The sequence below is a fragment of the Bos grunniens genome, chromosome 24 (genome assembly GCF_055505025.1).
Source record: "Bos grunniens cultivar Pamir isolate PY7600 chromosome 24, Bosgru_T2T1.0, whole genome shotgun sequence".
Classification (NCBI taxonomy): domain Eukaryota; kingdom Metazoa; phylum Chordata; class Mammalia; order Artiodactyla; family Bovidae; genus Bos; species Bos grunniens.
The window spans coordinates 9,962,349-9,979,232 of NC_141188.1; the positions used below are offsets into that span (position 1 = coordinate 9,962,349).

The 16,884-nt window shown below is 37.3% G+C and overlaps 1 protein-coding gene across 7 annotated transcripts in view; it reads right to left on the reverse strand.

Annotated features, from left to right (window-relative positions):
* Window positions 1-16,884, reverse strand: part of CCDC102B (coiled-coil domain containing 102B) — a 278,297-nt gene that overhangs the window by 212,860 nt on the left and 48,553 nt on the right. For 4 of the 7 annotated variants that reach the window (XM_086372206.1, XM_086372204.1, XM_086372205.1 and 1 more), the window contains exon 4: window positions 11,007-11,115. In XM_086372206.1, coding sequence (XP_086228332.1) covers window positions 11,007-11,115 — 109 coding nt within the window. Of the gene's footprint in view, window positions 1-11,006; window positions 11,116-16,017; window positions 16,181-16,884 lie in introns of those variants that run through there. The other 3 variants (XM_086372209.1, XM_086372208.1, XM_086372210.1) reach the window with 1 other exon arrangement.

The following is a 16,884-nucleotide window of genomic DNA, read 5'->3' on the forward strand; positions in this document are numbered from 1 at the left end:
TCAAAATCAAAGCTTTCGTTTAGAAAAATAATATCATTTCAAAATGTTAACCTCTTGCTTCAGACATGCATAAAACAGCTAAATGTTAATATATTTTCTTATGGGAAACAGGTGGAATAGGAAATGGCAACCACTTCAGTGTTCTTGCCTGGAGAATCCCATGGCCAGAGGAGCCTGGCGAATTATGGCCCATGGGATTGCGAACAGTTGGACACAACTGAGCAACTAAGCATGTGTGGGAAACAGAAAATTATGCCTCCTAATTTTTTTCTAAAAATTAGAAATTTTTTCTAAATGTTAGAAAATTTAATGAGTTTTCCATTAAAAAAATCAGCATGTTTATGTTCTTTATTAAGTTGTCATAGGAATAATTGGTAAGAAGGCAGATTATAGAAACTCAGTTTAAAAATCTACATAAGTTGAAAGAAGCCATTTAAAGTTGCGCTTCTATGAGATGTCCAGCATGGGTAAATCTACAGTACTACATTAGGTCAGTGATTACCTAAAGCTGTGGGGATTTTAGGGAACTAAGAAGTGACTGCTTGAAAGATCTGTTTCCTTGGCGGCATAGACGGTAAAGAATCCGGCTGCCAACACAGGAGACATGGGTTCAATCCCTGGGTTAGGGAGATCCCCTGGAGAAGGAAATGGCAACCCACTCCAGTATTCCTGCCTGGAGAATCCCATGGACAGAGAAGCCTTGTGGGCTACAGTCCATGGGGTCACAAAGGTCAGACAACACTAAGCACGCATGCACGCTAAAGGATCCAGGGTTTCTTTCTCAACCGATGATGATCATGGTGACAGTTGCACAAGCTGTAGTATGCTCTTTACAATGAATTGCATGGTATGTGAATTATATCTCTTGTTGTTGTTGCTTAGTTGTTAAGTCATATCTGACTCCCAATGGGCTTCAACCTGCCAGGCTCCTCTGTCCACGGGATTCTCCAGACAAGAATATTGGAATGGGTTGCCATTTCCTTCTCCAGAGGATCTTCCCAACCCAGGTATTGAATCCACATCTCCTGCATTGGCAGCTGGATTCTTCACCACTGAGCCACCTGGTAAGCCTGAATTACATATAAATAAACCTATCAAAATATGTAAAAAGGAAAGATTAATCAAAAGAATTACAGCAATTAAATCTTGTAATTTAATTTTAAGTCACAAAGAGCATATGTTAGAAGCATTCTTAATCAAACAATCTGAAACACAGTACAAGTTTTCACCTCTTTAATTTGTCTCCTTGGCATCCCTATTTTAGGAAGAATCAAGAAGCCTCCTCATCCACTTCTCTTTGTAGATAATTTATCATTGTGAATGTGATTCAAAATCAATTCAAAGATTTCATACTTAAACTCTCTCTGTCAGTATTAAAATGGCACTTGAACTTTCGCATATGATGCTGTTTGTAACATAATTACACTACTCTCGGAAACATTCCATTTTACATGATTTTTCACTACTTTGGTACCTTGAAACTTGTTAATATGTTCTTCCTTTCCCCTAACATATGGCATTTCAAAATCATTGGAGATTTGAACCTGCTCTGTATAAGTCTTTCCCATGACGAAAGAGCTGACAAAATCAGTTTTCTTCTTTGGGACTTTGTGGCTTTTGTATAAACAATGCATTATCTAGACTCAGCGAAAACCATCTATGTAGTGGAACAAAAGGTCATAACAATGGAAAATAGGCCAGAAGTAAGATGTCATAAACTATATAAAGCATTTCTTTCTTTTTATATTGATGTGACTAACTAGGAGTACATGTAGATCTTTCAATGCCAGTTATGTTAATACAACTGGAAAAGAGAAAAAAACCATTGAGCAGAAAGAAACTAGAACTTGCAGAGAAGATATGGTCAGGTTATAGATTTTTTGGTAAAGTTGATATATTTTGGTTCTTTAGCGAAACAGACCAAGACACGTGTGTGTGTGCTCTGTTACTTGCACGTAGGTCAGACTTTTTGTTTATTCAGGCCTTCAACTTATGAGATGAGGACCACCCACATCAGGAAGGGCAATGTGCTTTACTGTCTACTCGTTCAAATGCTACTTTCATCTCAAAACACACTCACGGACACACTCAGAATAATGTTTGACCAGATACATGGGCACGTGGTGGTGGCCAAGCCAAGTTGAGCTTTAATGTGGAATTATCACAGCGGGTTTTGGGGATTTCCACACTTCCCACCCTCCTCTCCAGGTCATATTTTAGAGCAGCAGATATCAGTTCAAGGTGTGCAGCAGGATAATGAGCTTCTAAATACACAGATAATCATCACTCGTAACCAATTAAATAAAAATCTTTCAAGAGATACCTAGACATATATATTTTAAAAAATTATTTTCAGTTGAATCTACTGCATTTTGCTAACTTGGTACAATTGAAGAAAAAGATTATTTACTCTTCCTTTTATAATATCCAGATTATTCATGTGAGAACCCTCGTGAGATTTCATCAGCACCTCCTTTTGTGTATGCTAGATGATGTTAATGTGAATATAGAATTATATATTCCATTGGCTTTGATCGCAACCTCAGAACTATATTACAAAAGAAAATTGCCTCAAGTGACAATTACACATTCTAAAGTGCATTTCAAAGAATACTCTTTGTTCTAGCGTGTCATCTGCGCCTTTTCAGTTCTCCCATATGATCTCTGTAAAAATACCAGCTAATGGAGCCTTCTGTCTTTATGATTTCTCCACTCTCTTTAAAACTACTGGTACTAATTAGGATGCACCAGAGCCTAGAAGAAGAGGGTGTGATGCTCTGAGTCTCCACCACGTCCAGAGCTCTTTCTCATCTGAGAAGCTACACTCAGTTCCTCCCACATAACGTGCCACACTTGGAGCTGCTATCCTGGACACAGCCCTGAGGATGCCTTATTCAGACGCTGCTGTTTAGAAGGTGATCAGAGGCCTAGAAAATAATCTAAGACCGGAACCCATTTACCAGGGGGTAATAATTAGGGGACACAATGGTGGAAGGAGAGGGGGTACCAATTGAGAGAATAGCATTGAAATATATACATTATCACGGGTAAAAAAGATAGCTTCCCAGATGGCACTAGTGGTAAAGAACATGCATGCCAACACAATAGACATAAGAGACTCAGGTTTAATTCTTGGTAGGGACGATACCATGGAGGAGGGCATGGCAACCCACTCCAGTATTCTTGCTTGGACAATCCCCATGGACAGAGGAGCCTAGCAGGCTACAGGCCATAGGGTTGCAGGGAGTTGGACGTGACTGAAGCGATCTTGGCTACGGGGTTTTTGTAGAAAAAAAAAACACGGGAAATTGTTGTACAACACAGGAAGCTCAGCCCCGTACTCTGAAATGACCTTGCAGGGTGAGATGAGGGGCGTGGGGTGGGAGGGATGTTCCAGAGAGAGGGGATATATGTATACTTATGGCTGATTCATGTGTGTTGTATGGCAGAAATCAACACAACATTGTAATTATTCTCCAATTAAAAACAAATTTGTGAAAAATGAAAAGGGATTGTGGAGGTGGTGGTTTAGTCACTAAGTCCTGTCCGACTCTTGCAACCCTACCAGGCTACTCTGTCCATGGGATTTTTCAGGCAAGAATACTGAAGTGGGTTGCCATTTCCTACTCCTGGGGATTTTTCCAACCAAGGGATCGAACCTGGGTCTCCTGCACCACAGGCAGATTTAATACAGTCCATGGAATTCTCCAGGCCAGAATACTGGAGTGGGTAGTTGTTCCCTTCTCTAGGGGATATTCCCAACCCAGGAATCGAATCGGGGTCTCCTACAATGCAGGTGGATTCTTTACCAGCTGAGCTACCAGGGAAAAGGGGTTGAAAACCACATAAAACCCTGGACATAGAAGTTCATACCAGCCTTGTCCATAATTGCTAAAACTTGGAAGCAACCAAGATATCCCTCAGCAGGTGATTGATAAACTTTGGTACATCCTTTCAATGGAATATTATTTAGTACTAAAAAGAAAGGAGCTATTAATCCATGAGAACACATGGAGGAAAGTATATCATTAAATGAAAGAAGTCAATCTAAAAAGGTTACATACTGTGTGATTCCAACTCTATGATATTCCGAAAAGGCAAATCTATGGATACAATAAAATATCAGTGGTTACCAGGTGTTGGAAGGGGTGGGGCAAGGAATGATGAATGCATGGAGCAGAGGATTTTTAAAACGGTAAAAAACACTACATTTGATAGCATCATGGTGGATATATATCAGGATACATTTGTCACAACCCATAGAACGTACCCTAAGGTACATTCACACTGAGACTGAACCCTAGGGTAAATGGTAGACTCTGAGTGATTACGTGTCAATGTACTTTCATCCTTGGTAAAATTCGTACCATTCTGTTGAGTGATATTGACCACTGGAAAGGCTTTTATGGGCAGGGACAGGAGGTATAGGGGAAATCTCCACTAAGGACAACAGTTCAGGGGTTCCTTCAAAAATTAAAAATATAAGTACCATGTGATCCAGCAATCCCACTTCTGGATATATAACCAAAATAATTGAAATTAGGGTCTCTATGAGATATCTGCATGCACATATGTGGGTGCACGCGTGCGTGCTGTCGCTTCAGTCATGTCTGACTGTTTGCAGCCCTAGGGACTGTAGCCCACCAGGTAACTCTGTCCAAGAACACTGGACTGGGTTGCCCTGCCCTCCTCCAGGGTATCTTCCTGACCCAGGGATTGAACTCTCAGCTCCTGCATCGCAGGCAGATTCTTTACTGCTGAGACACCAGGGGAAGCCCTCCTCATATTTACTGCAGCATTATTCACAACAGCCGAGACAAGGAAACAAGCCAAATGGCCATGAATAGTGAATGAATAAAGACAATGAGGTATAAACATACAGTGGAATCTCATTCTGCCTTAAAGGTAAGGAAATCCTGCCGTTTGCAACATGGATGAACCTAGAGGAAATTATGTTAAGTGAAATAAGTCAATAACAGAAAACACAGCATGATGCTCATATGAGGTGTATCTAAAACAGCCTGATTTACAGAAATGTAGAATAGGATGGTTGGAGAAGGCCATGGCACCCCACTCCAGTACTCTTGCCTGGAAAATCCCATGCATGGAGGAGGCTGGTAGGCTGAAGTCCATGGTGTCACTAAGAGTCAGGCAGGACTGAGGGACTTCACTTTCCCTTTTCACTTTCAGGCATTGGTGAAGGAAATGGCAACCCACTCCAGTGTTCTTGCCTGGAGAATCCCAGGGACAGAGGAGCCTAGTGGGCTGCGGTCTATGGGGTCACACAGAGACAGACACAACTGAAGTGACTTAGCAGCAGCAGAACAGGATGGTTACCAGAGGCTAGGAGCAGGGGAGGGAAAAATGAAGAATTGTGTTTAAATGAATAGAAAGTTTCTGTTGAGCAAGATGAATAAGTTCGAGAGATCTGTAGTCCAGCATAGTACTTGTAGTTAACAATACAGTATTGCGGTTGTTGTTCTTTAGCTGCTAAGTCACGCCCAACTCTTTTGGACTGTAGCCCACCAGGCTCCTCTGTCCTTGGGATTTCCCAGGCAAGAGTACTGGAGTGGATTGCCATTTCCTTCTCCAGGGGATCTCTGGATAATGGGCACAAATTTTTCAGATTTCTTTATATCACAGTTTTTTAAATGGTGTACTACGCATTCCTGTTTCATAGCTGCTTCCTTCACTCAGGTGTATACAATCAATACCTTTGACGTCAGTATATACATAGCAGAGCTGACACGAGCAGAATGCCTTGATCCAATCTCCTTTTCAACATGAAAACTGCCTTGCAAGTAAAAAAAAGCTCATGCTATTTACTAAAAGCTGGCTCCTTATCTCCAGAATGGTCTTAACTGAGTATCCCTGTATAGGGATTTCTTCCAGGAAAGATAAAACCAGAATTTTTGGATTTATGAGGCATGCATCGCTGGAAAGTGTCCTGTCAGCTGGAATAGAGAATAAAGATGTTCACAGATAGACTACTAGCCGTGGCCACTGTGTAACTCCCTTAGAGATCTTATCTTTTATCTTTACAATCCTCTTTAATCATCATTCTCAAAGTATTCATTTGTGTAGGCTAATTAAATATCAGCTGACTTCTTTGTAATATATTTAAAATTTTAAATTAGTATTGGTTAACTTAATCAGATGCTACAACATCTGATTTCAACCTATCATTTTTCTTTACCACTTTATGTTTCTATTAGTACAAGTAAAGTAGGTTCTGAGTAGCCTAATTTTCTTTGATAATACTTATAATAGCCTCAGAGTTAAGTCAGTCATATCAGTGTTCTGAGGGTTACCTTGACGATGTCATAAATTATCCACTAGTAGTTCAATTAATTCTGACTTAACATAATTTAGTGCTTACATTATTCTTAACTACGTTTGTTTTAAAAGGTCTTAAAGGCACTTGTATGAGCAAAGTGATGTCCCATAGGCTTCATTGTTCTTATACATTTATAGAATTCTAATATGGTATTTTATCAGTATCACTCTTTCTCCTGATAAGCTAATTTATGTCTTGCAAAGAACAAGTTGAACAGATTTTCATGATGCATGGGACGATAGATGTGAAGGTTCACTTCAGTGCCCTGGAAAATCTAAAATCTTCAGCGATGTACGCAGCAGCCTCTCAGGTGATAAGAAAACTAGTCTAGGATTTCACCTACTCTCCCCAGGTGCTGCAGTGTTCAAGAATCTGCCCGCCAATGCAGCAGACACAAGAGACTGGAGTTCTATCCATGAGTCGGGAAGATCCCCTGGAGAAGGAAATGGTAACCCATTCCAGTATACTTGCCTGGAAAATTCTGTGGACAGAGGAGCCTGGAGGGCTACAATGCATGAGATCACAAAGAGTTGGATACGACTGAGCGACTAACACTACAAGTATTTAAAACAAATATTTATAAAAGAACACTGTAACTGATAAACTACTAGGGATGTTGCTATTATCACAAGAAGATAGATTTCTAAACAAAGTCCCTAAAAAGACACCAGACAAAAAAACAAAATTTTCAAAGAAAGATTTAAAAGTTAAAATTTCATATTTAGCTTAAGGCCAATTTTAAAATACTAGCAGTTTTCTCTACATATGGTAAAAAAAAAAAAAAAAAAAAAAGCTTCAATTATGTAAAGAATTAGTTACTTATTGTTAAAGCAAGGTATTATCAGTCAGTTCAATTCAGTTCAGTCACTCAGTCGTGTCCGACTCTTTGCGACCCCATGAATCGCAGCACGCCAGGCCTCCCTGTCCATCACCAACTTCCGGAGTTCACTCAAACTCATGTCCATCGAGTCAGTGATGCCATCCAGCCATCTCATCCTCTGTCGTCCCCTTCTCCTCCCGCCCCCAATCCCTCCCAGCATCAGAGTCTTTTCCAATGAGTCAACTCTTCGCATGAGGTGGCCAAAGTACTGGAGTTTCAGCTTCAGCATCATTCCTTCCAAAGAAATCCCAGGGCTGATCTCCTTCAGAATGGACTGGTTGGATCTCCTTGCAGTCCAAGGGACTCTCAAGAGTCTTCTCCAACACCACAGTTCAAAAGCATCCATTCTTCAGCAAGGTATCATACTTATTTGTAATCGATAATACTTATGTGAATATCTGATTCTCTATATTATGAGTTCCATAAAAATGGGCATTACGGCACTCTTGGAATTAATACTCCAACTTCAAATCAGTAGTCACAGACTCACAGAGGGAAAGCTGACTGAGTACTAAATTCAGCATGGGAACAGCATTTTGAATATAACCATCTCTACTGCTGCTCATTGTCTAAGTTGCATTTTAAATACCTATTAGATTTTACAATTAACTTCTCATATTTACTCTTCTCTAAATGTCAGTAATTTAAGAATGATTTCCCTCTAAAGCACACCACACTTTCAAATACATTTTAAAAAAACTTGGTCTATTAAGCACATCTGTTTCCAACTCGAAAAACTGCTAATCTCTCTAATGGAGAGATTAGCAGTTTTTAGCCAGGCATGTATTTGTTTGTAAGTTTCAGGCATTTAAAAAGAATTATGCAATATTCAAAAACTTTTATAGATGAAAATCTACAGTGAAAGGAAGGGTCATTTATCAGAACTATTGAGAAGTGGAGTAAGAAAGGAGAATTCACATGAAGTTCCAGAGGATGTATCATGCTAACTTTATCTGTCAATCAACTTATTTGAATTTTAAATATTTCACACTTATAACTCTGCACAATGACCCTTCTAAATGTACTGTAAGATTCCTCTTACAATCTATTATAAAACAATTAAACGAAGAATATATAAAAATTACATGTGACTAAGTATTTTTAGTCTAATTTTTTTAAACATTCTATAATGTTTTATAAAAGTAAATTATATGTATATACTACAGGACTTCCAAAGTCTCTGAATATCACAAATTCCCTTTTAGAACAGGGAAAGAAATATTAAAAAAAAAAAAAATCCCATGTAGGGATTTCTCTGGTGGCCCAGTGGTTAAGACTGTGCTCCCAATGCAGGAGGCCTAGGTTCCATCCCTGATCAGGAAACTAGCTCCCACATGTTACAACTAAGGCTTGCCACAGCCAAATAAATAAACAAACATATTTTAGAAAAATAATTCCATGTAAATAATTCAAACAATATTTTTTAAATCTCTGTTAACTTTTCATCCTCTTTTTTTCATTCATTGCCACTTTTCTTCATTTTTCAAATTTTTAGTTCATTTAACTGAAAGATGCATTCAAAAGTTCAGACACTTAAAAAAATTTTCCTCAACAATTTTGAAGCTTCCTCTATTCCAGACATTCTATCATTTTATCTAGTAAAAGAATCACATATGTTTTAATATACATTTCTGCGTGGGCATCAAAATATAGACCCTATTTACACTGTGAAATTCTATGTTGGTTTTATTTTTTTCTCATCAACAAAGCTGTGTTAAGCAATTTAAAGTAGACATTTTCCAATTTGATACCCTCAAATATCACCTTTGAATAGAAATCATTAAATGTTTTAAAATATAATTATCATTTTGTAAACCAACTGAAAACCATGAGCTTTTTCAAAAACAGTTGCTTTGGAAAAGCTAAGTTGCTGTTATCAAGTCTGCACTGCCCACTAGTGGCAGGAGACTGTAAATGCATGGTTTCAATTAAAGATGCATTCTATCTTTATTAATTTTCTCAATCAGATTTAGAACTCATTCTAAGACAAATACACGTACATCCTAAGCGAACATGTTTTTTGCGTTATGAGATATTTTTCATATAGAACATCAATTTAATGTCAGTGTTCACACCCAGAGACATCGTGTTCACTTAGGTACCCATGAATATAAATTCACCGAATCCATCATAAATGTGTTTATATACATGCAAACATCACATACATAATCACGGTTTAAGATGGGAAAAAAACCCTCTGACAGTATTACATGAATCCATAGGGCAGAAATAAATTGTATCTAGCTTAACTTTTTAAAATTTACGTCTCATTGAGAAATGTTACCAAACTGTCTGTGGTTCTCACAGTTTGAAATTATCCGGATTCATTTTGATATTTGGCAAAACTAATACAATTATGTAAAGTTTAAAAATAAAATAAAATTAAAAAAAAACAAATTAAAAAAAATGGTTTTTAGGCAGGAGACTGTGAATGATGATAACTATGCTCTACGAATGTCAGGATGCCTGCAAAGGACCCATAACAAGGGGCAGCAAAGGTCTGTGCATATCCCCTCACCGTATTTCGGCAGACTTGGGTCAATGACTCCACACTTTATCACTGGCTGGAAACAAACCTGCAGCGACATTCATATGGAATTTCAGAAACAGAAACTATTGCTTCTGATGGAACTAGAGGAAGAGTGTTTTAGATTAAGGCATGGTTACATAATATTTTGATACACAGCTTCTTTAGACACCAACAGATCGTATGTGTATCTGTTGCTGTTCAGTCGCTAAGTCGCGTCCAACTGTTTGCGACTCCATGGACTGCAGCATACCAGGCTTCTCTGTCCTTCACTATCTCCTGGAGCTTGGTCAAACTCATGCCCATTGAGTCAGGGATGCCATCCAACCATCTCATCCTCTGTCGCCCCCTTCCCTTCTCCTGCCTTCAATTCTTCCCAGCATCAGGGTCTTTTCCAGTGAGTCAGTTCTTTGCATCAGGTGGCCAAAGTATTGGAGCCTCAGCTTCAGCATCAATCTTTCCAGTGAGTATTCAGGGTTGATTTCCTTTAGGATGGACTGGTTTGGTCTCCTTGCAGTCCAAGGGACTCTCAAGAGTCTTCTCCACCATATATGTGTATGTATAGTACACATGTGAACTAAACTGTAATTCATTTGAGAGCATTTAGCGTGTCAGTACTTTTGCTCCATATTTTGCTTTACTTTGCTCTGCTTATTATTCTATCTCACACACTTGGCCTAGCACAGTGTCTAAGCACACAGAATACACACAATATTATTTAAATAATGAATATTAATAAATCATGGAAAGCATTCATGACAGCATTTTATTGATGAAAGCACAAAGGAATTGTATAAAGGCTAATTCTGAATAACTATAATGCCAATATGAAAAGAACCTAAATACATTTGAGATAAATGAATATTTTCAGACAGCTTTATAAAAGAGTAAGATAAAGCTGGTTATTATAGATGCTCTGATATGATGGCATCTTCGGCTGTCTATCTCCTCATATGTGCCAGAACTGGATAGTTAATTGTGTCATGTGGTTGATCATTAAAAATGTGTGTTATTTTTAAAATATTCATTAAAAATGAATGTATTCATTTTTAATGTATTCATTAAAAATGTAGAACAAGATTTCTTATGGCTCAAGCTTGATTCCACTGATTCCACTATTGATACAGGAGTTACAATATCTCTTACAGAGGGAATTCAATCTGTTAACTTCCTTTTCTCTGTCTATTCAGTCTTCTGCCCACCGGGTTACACATGGAACAGAGAATACTTTCATGCTCCCTTTACATCGTACACCTCCCTACCTGTTTCAGACTTTTTGCCTTTGATTCTTTCAGTTCTTCATACTTCCATTTCCACACAGACAAAGCTGACTCCAGTCGTTCTATCTCTTTTTCCAAAGATAAGCGCATTCTAAATAGAGAACCAAAAGCGAAATAGTCTTACAATTTAAAAACAATTTTAGGAATGCATTCAATTTTATATTTTCTATTTTTCTAATTTTTGATATTTACATATGATCATTGTCATGACAGAAAACTTTCTTTTAGCTTATTAAAAATTGCAAATATTGGATAAAAGTCAGTTTAATTTGTTTTTCTGCCAACTAGCTTTACAGTAGTTTGCTGCTGCTGCTGCCGCCGCCAAGTCACTTCAGTCGTGTCCGACTCTGTGCGACCCCATAGACGGCAGCCCACCAGGCTCCCCTGTCCCTGGGATTCTCCAGGCAAGAACACTGAAGTGAGTTGCTATTTCCTTCTCCAATGCATGAAAGTGAAAAGTGAAAGTGAAGTCTCTCAGTTGTGTCCGACTCTTCGCGACCCCATGGACTGCAGCCTACCAGGCTCCTCCGTCCATGGGATTTCCCAGGCAAGAGTACTGGAGTGGGATGCTATTGCCTTCTCTGTTACAGTAGTTTAAATATACTTAATTTGGCTTTGCCAGTATCAAATAATTGACTTTCTGCCTACTTTCTCCTGCATTGTTCATTCATTTCTTTCAATGCTTCTTATTCATATTGTTTCCTTACAAAGGAGGTATATATGTTTCTAAGTTTAACATGGTTTTAATCCAACTTCATATTGTGACTGTATAGGAAGAATTCTTTGATACGACAGAGAATACTAAGGAGCACACCTAACGATTTAAGTAATCAATCATTTATTGGAGATACAAAAATACTGTATTTTTTGAAATTCTGTTTTAACAATTTCCCTGGGATCTTTAAATTAGTTAAAATAATTGAAATTAATTTCTCTATTTGTAGAATAAGTGACAAAACTTGAATTAAAATCTGGTCCTTTAATATCTCATCACTGATTATTTTTCCCATGCCCACATGTCTGTTAGAGTGAGTCACTGAAAATAATGGTTTATTTCTGGTTGTAATTAACAAAGGTCAACCTTTGCAAATGGCCAGTCCTCATCCATGTAGTAGACTGTATGGGGTGCGTAGTAAGTCGCTTCAGTCATGTCTGGCTCTTTGAGACCCTATGGACTGTAGCCCACCAGGCTGCCCTGTCCATGGGATTCTCTAGGCAAGAATACTGGAATGGGTTACCATACCCTCCCTCCAGAAGATCTTCCTCACCCAGGAATCAAGCCTGCATCTCTTATGTTTCCTGCATCGTCAGGTGGGTGCATCTAGCACCACTAGATTACTGTTAAAAATACTCATTCTCTCTCTTCTGCTTCTATGGACAGGGCTTTCCCCAGCCCTCGATTCTGGGCTTTGACAATGAGATATTAACCAAAGTGACGGATTGCAGAAATCTGAACTGAATTTGGGTGGTTAGGCTTCTTGTCTTATGCCTCAGCCATCAATGTGGAAAGAGCTTCCCCAGGAACATCTGTCCCCCAAATAAACATAGGAAGCAGAACTGAGTCCAACCTTACCCAGAAGCCAAGCCCAGCTGGGCCAGTGGAGGCCAGCTGACCTTGCATCCACCTGGACAAAATACACTGTTGTTCCGAGTCTCTGACTCATAACTATCTTTTTATGCAGCTGAAGAGAGCTGATATAGGAAATGATACTAACAAAATGAAAAATACGTAGGCTTAATCTGGGGATCAGATGGTGGACAAAGCTGGGGAAAAAACAGTGGTAAAACATAAGAAGCTAGAAAAATAATGATACATGTTATTTTGTGGTGGACACATGGCAAAATTGTCACTTGCAGTGTCTTAGAAATAGAAAATGTGCCTGACATTACCAATAGAATGTCATTTCCATATTTACAAGAACTATAAATCTTCTAGCTAGCAATACTATGAAAATAATTTAAAATACAACTAGGCCATAACATATTAGTTTAATGCAGTCAATGGGTAAGAAGCCCACTGTGGGCGCTCCCTGGTGACTCAGTGATAAAGAATCTGCTTGCCAATGCAGGAGACACAGGTTCGATCCTTGGGTCAAGAAGATCTGCTGCAGAAGGAAATGGCAACCCACTCCAGTATTCTTACCTGGGAAATCCCATGGACAGAGGAGCCTGGTGGGCTACAGTCCTCAGGGTTGCAAAGCGAAGCAACTAAACAACTAAACAGTTGTTCAAGTTTATGAATCAAGTCATAAAATGAGGGGATGTAAAAGAATTTGTTATGGCTCTGCTGCTGCTGCTAAGTCGCTTCAGTCATGCCTGACTCTGTGCGACCCCATAGACGTCAGCCCACCAGGCTCCGCCATCCCTGGGATTCTCCAGGCAAGAACACTGGAGTGGGTTGCCATTTCCTTCTCCAGTGCATGCATGCATGCTAAGTCACTTCAGTTGTGTCCAGAAGACTCTGTGTGATCCCATGGACAGCAGCCCACTAGGCTCCTCTGTCCATGGGATTCTCTAGGCAAGAATACTGGAGTGGGTTCTCATTTCCTCCCCCTGCTATGGCTTTACTTCACCTCAAAAGACTCAATTGTAAAAAAAAAAAAAAAACAGCACCATTTATAGGACTATATTTTGGAATCCCTTATTAACACAGCAAATACATTGCAATGAACAAAGAAAAATGTTCATTTTTCTCAACCTGAACTGTTGAAGTTGAGGACCCAAAAAGACTCCAAAAATTCTGATAGATACACAGACTTAGCCAGCTGATGACACCCCATTTGCCTACCATGCTGTGATTTTTGCCTTAGTAACTCTGTCTGGGATTTCAAGAATAGTACTAAGAACAGAAACAATGAACAAGCTTCCAAATACTAATAGTTTGTGTTGAATATAGAAAGAATATATAAAAGTCAATTGTACATTAACATATATGTTTGGCATTTAGCTTTTGAAGTTTTAGATGATAAGGCATATTTAAATATTTGTAAGTACTAACTTGAACTTGTAAATTTAAGTTGAAAATATAATACAATTGTACTGCTTATGATTTCATTAAAATGTTTAAGAATCACTGTATTTACAATTTTAATTCATTAGAATTACATGAGTAGAATATATTGTCAGTAATTGATATTTTCAAAAAGGAAAAGGAAAACCTTAATAAAATAAGTTCATTAAGGGATATTAACCAACTATATTTGTGTAAAGAAGTGCACAGTGACAAATTTTCTCAAAATTAATTTTGAGAATTAATATATTTATAACTGGAATATAAAACTAAAACTTGAAAATTTGAGAAAAGTCTGAATTTATAAATTCAAAATTATACATGTTGAGAAATCAGCATCAGCTTGTAACATCACACTTTAATAAATCAGATTATAATGTTAGCAAAAGAAGCTCATATTAATATTAAAATGATTTATAGTTACTGTAGAATAAATGCTGATCCTCAAAAATGTCATCAAAATTATTGGGGTAGCTATATACTCAAGAGTTTTATAAGAAGTTCAAGAAGAACCTTTCAAATGATATGTCAAACTTTTAATCTTAGTTTGATGTATAAAATATATAGTATAAAGATACAACTATATTTAGATTATATCTAGATTCAGAATAAGTAACCAAAGCCAGTTCATGAAAGAAAAATAATTGAATTTTGCAAAGTATATTAAAATGAATACATAATCATTTGTATTCTTTATTTAAGGTAGATTAGTCATATTTAAAATACTACATTATTTCTCTCTTAAGTATGCATCTTAAATAAAAATACTAACAGTTATTAAAAGTTACTATTATTTACTTATTTAATAAAATAATATGATAAATAGAATAATTATTTATTTTTTAGTAAAAGAAAATTATACATTTTATTATGTAAAAGGGTACAATTTAGTCAGAGAAGTGAGAGAACAGGCAATTCATAAAAATTTATTTAATAGCAATGTGGTGCTTGGATTTTTTTTAGCATAGCTTTATTAAAAAAATTCGTGACTGTTTCGAGCATTAGGCCGTAAGGACAGTGAGCACTTAAATTTACGCAACAAAGGGCATTCTTTAAATCCTTAATTTTCTGACCTAATCCATTTGTTCTACATTTCAAAGAGATTTTCAAAATTGACAATTATACTTAAATTTATAATTGGAATTTAAACTATCTTCATATTTGAACTACAAGAAAGCAAAAAAGAAAAACAAACAAACCTAATTTACTTTAAAGGATATTGCATATTTTATGCACAGATTCTTTAAAAAAACAAAATTACTAAGACAAAGCTCAGAAAAAATACAATATTTTAATATGATTATATAAACTTTTAAAAATCAAACTGCTAAAATATATATTTCATGATCTAAAAATATATATGAACCAAAATGGTTTTATAAACAGATATGAATATGTGATTATATTTCCATGAAATCTTTTTATACTTTGTTAACTGTCCCATGATGATCAAATAAGTGAGCATAAATTTTAAACATCTAGACAAGAAGATTAATCAAAATATTTTTCAGAAATAAAATCCCTGAAATATTACTATCTGACAATAGATATTAATTCATTTCTGAAACCTGTGTGAAATTTCATTGTAAAGTATCTAGTCAGTAGTTTCTTAGTATTTTCTTAGAGACCTATAAACGTCATTTTTTTTGCCAGGCAAAAATAATTAATTTGTAATAATATCTAGATATACAGTTTCCCTTAGTCTAAAATTTAAAGTTAATATTACATGATGAATAATAAAAAATTATACAAATATACTTTTAATATGCAACATATTTGTCACTTTGTGATTCACTCCTATTTACTCTTTCAGCAGTAACATCTCTCAATATCTTTCATTTTCAGCATCTTTCAACAGTCAAAGCCATATATAGGTAATTTAATTAGAAAAGCGATGACTTTAATGAATACTGTTAAGCTCGGAGATGCCCAAGAGGATCAGAGACCAAGGCGTGGAGGCACACAGCCAGGAGAAAAACCCACCTCATGTCACAGAACTGGTCCTCAGATGCCCCCACTGCCTGTTGCCTCACATTATCCCGGTATCAACTACGTGACTGACAAACAATACACCCGAATCAGCTCATTTAAGCAGAGAGGGATATTAATAGCACAAGGAATCTCTGGGAGAGCCAGAAAAGCAAATGGGGAACGTGCAGTCAGAAACACCAGAGATAAAGCCACAGAAAGTCTTCCTGCCAGCACCATACTGCAGTCACCGTTTAGGCACAGACATCACAGCACGACCTCAATACCCCCAACTCAAGTCACAGGGTGGTGTCACCAGACACAAGAGGTCCCTTTTGGCTCTGAAAACAAGATGTGACCACATCCACTGTCTTCCCCCCCTCACCAGGTTGGATTCTGGCCCACTCTTCTTTTTGGAGTAATGCCTTCTGCTAAAATATCCAAATGGCTATGTCAAAGGTCTGCAGCCTACCTGCAAAGGGAACTGAGGTAGAAACGTACTAGCGTTTTTAGAGTCTATACAGACAGATAGATTCTCTCATAGGTATAGGACTGCCCAAACACAAAAGAGATACTTTACAGTTAAAAAAAAAAAAAGGCAAAAAAACACAAAAATTAACTTGAAATGGATCAAAGGCTTAAATCTAAGTTGAACTTAAAGAAACAGAGATGTACATATGTAACCATGGCTGATTCATGTCGAGGTTTGACAGAAAACAAAATTCTGTAAAGCAACTATCCTTCAATAAAAAAAAAAAAAATCAAAAAAATAAAAGAAACAGAGAATAGAGTGGTGGATGCCAGGAGCTGGGACGTGGGCAAAGCAAGGAGATGGGATCAAAAGGTACAATAAAATGGGCTTTCCCTGATGGCTCAGCAGGT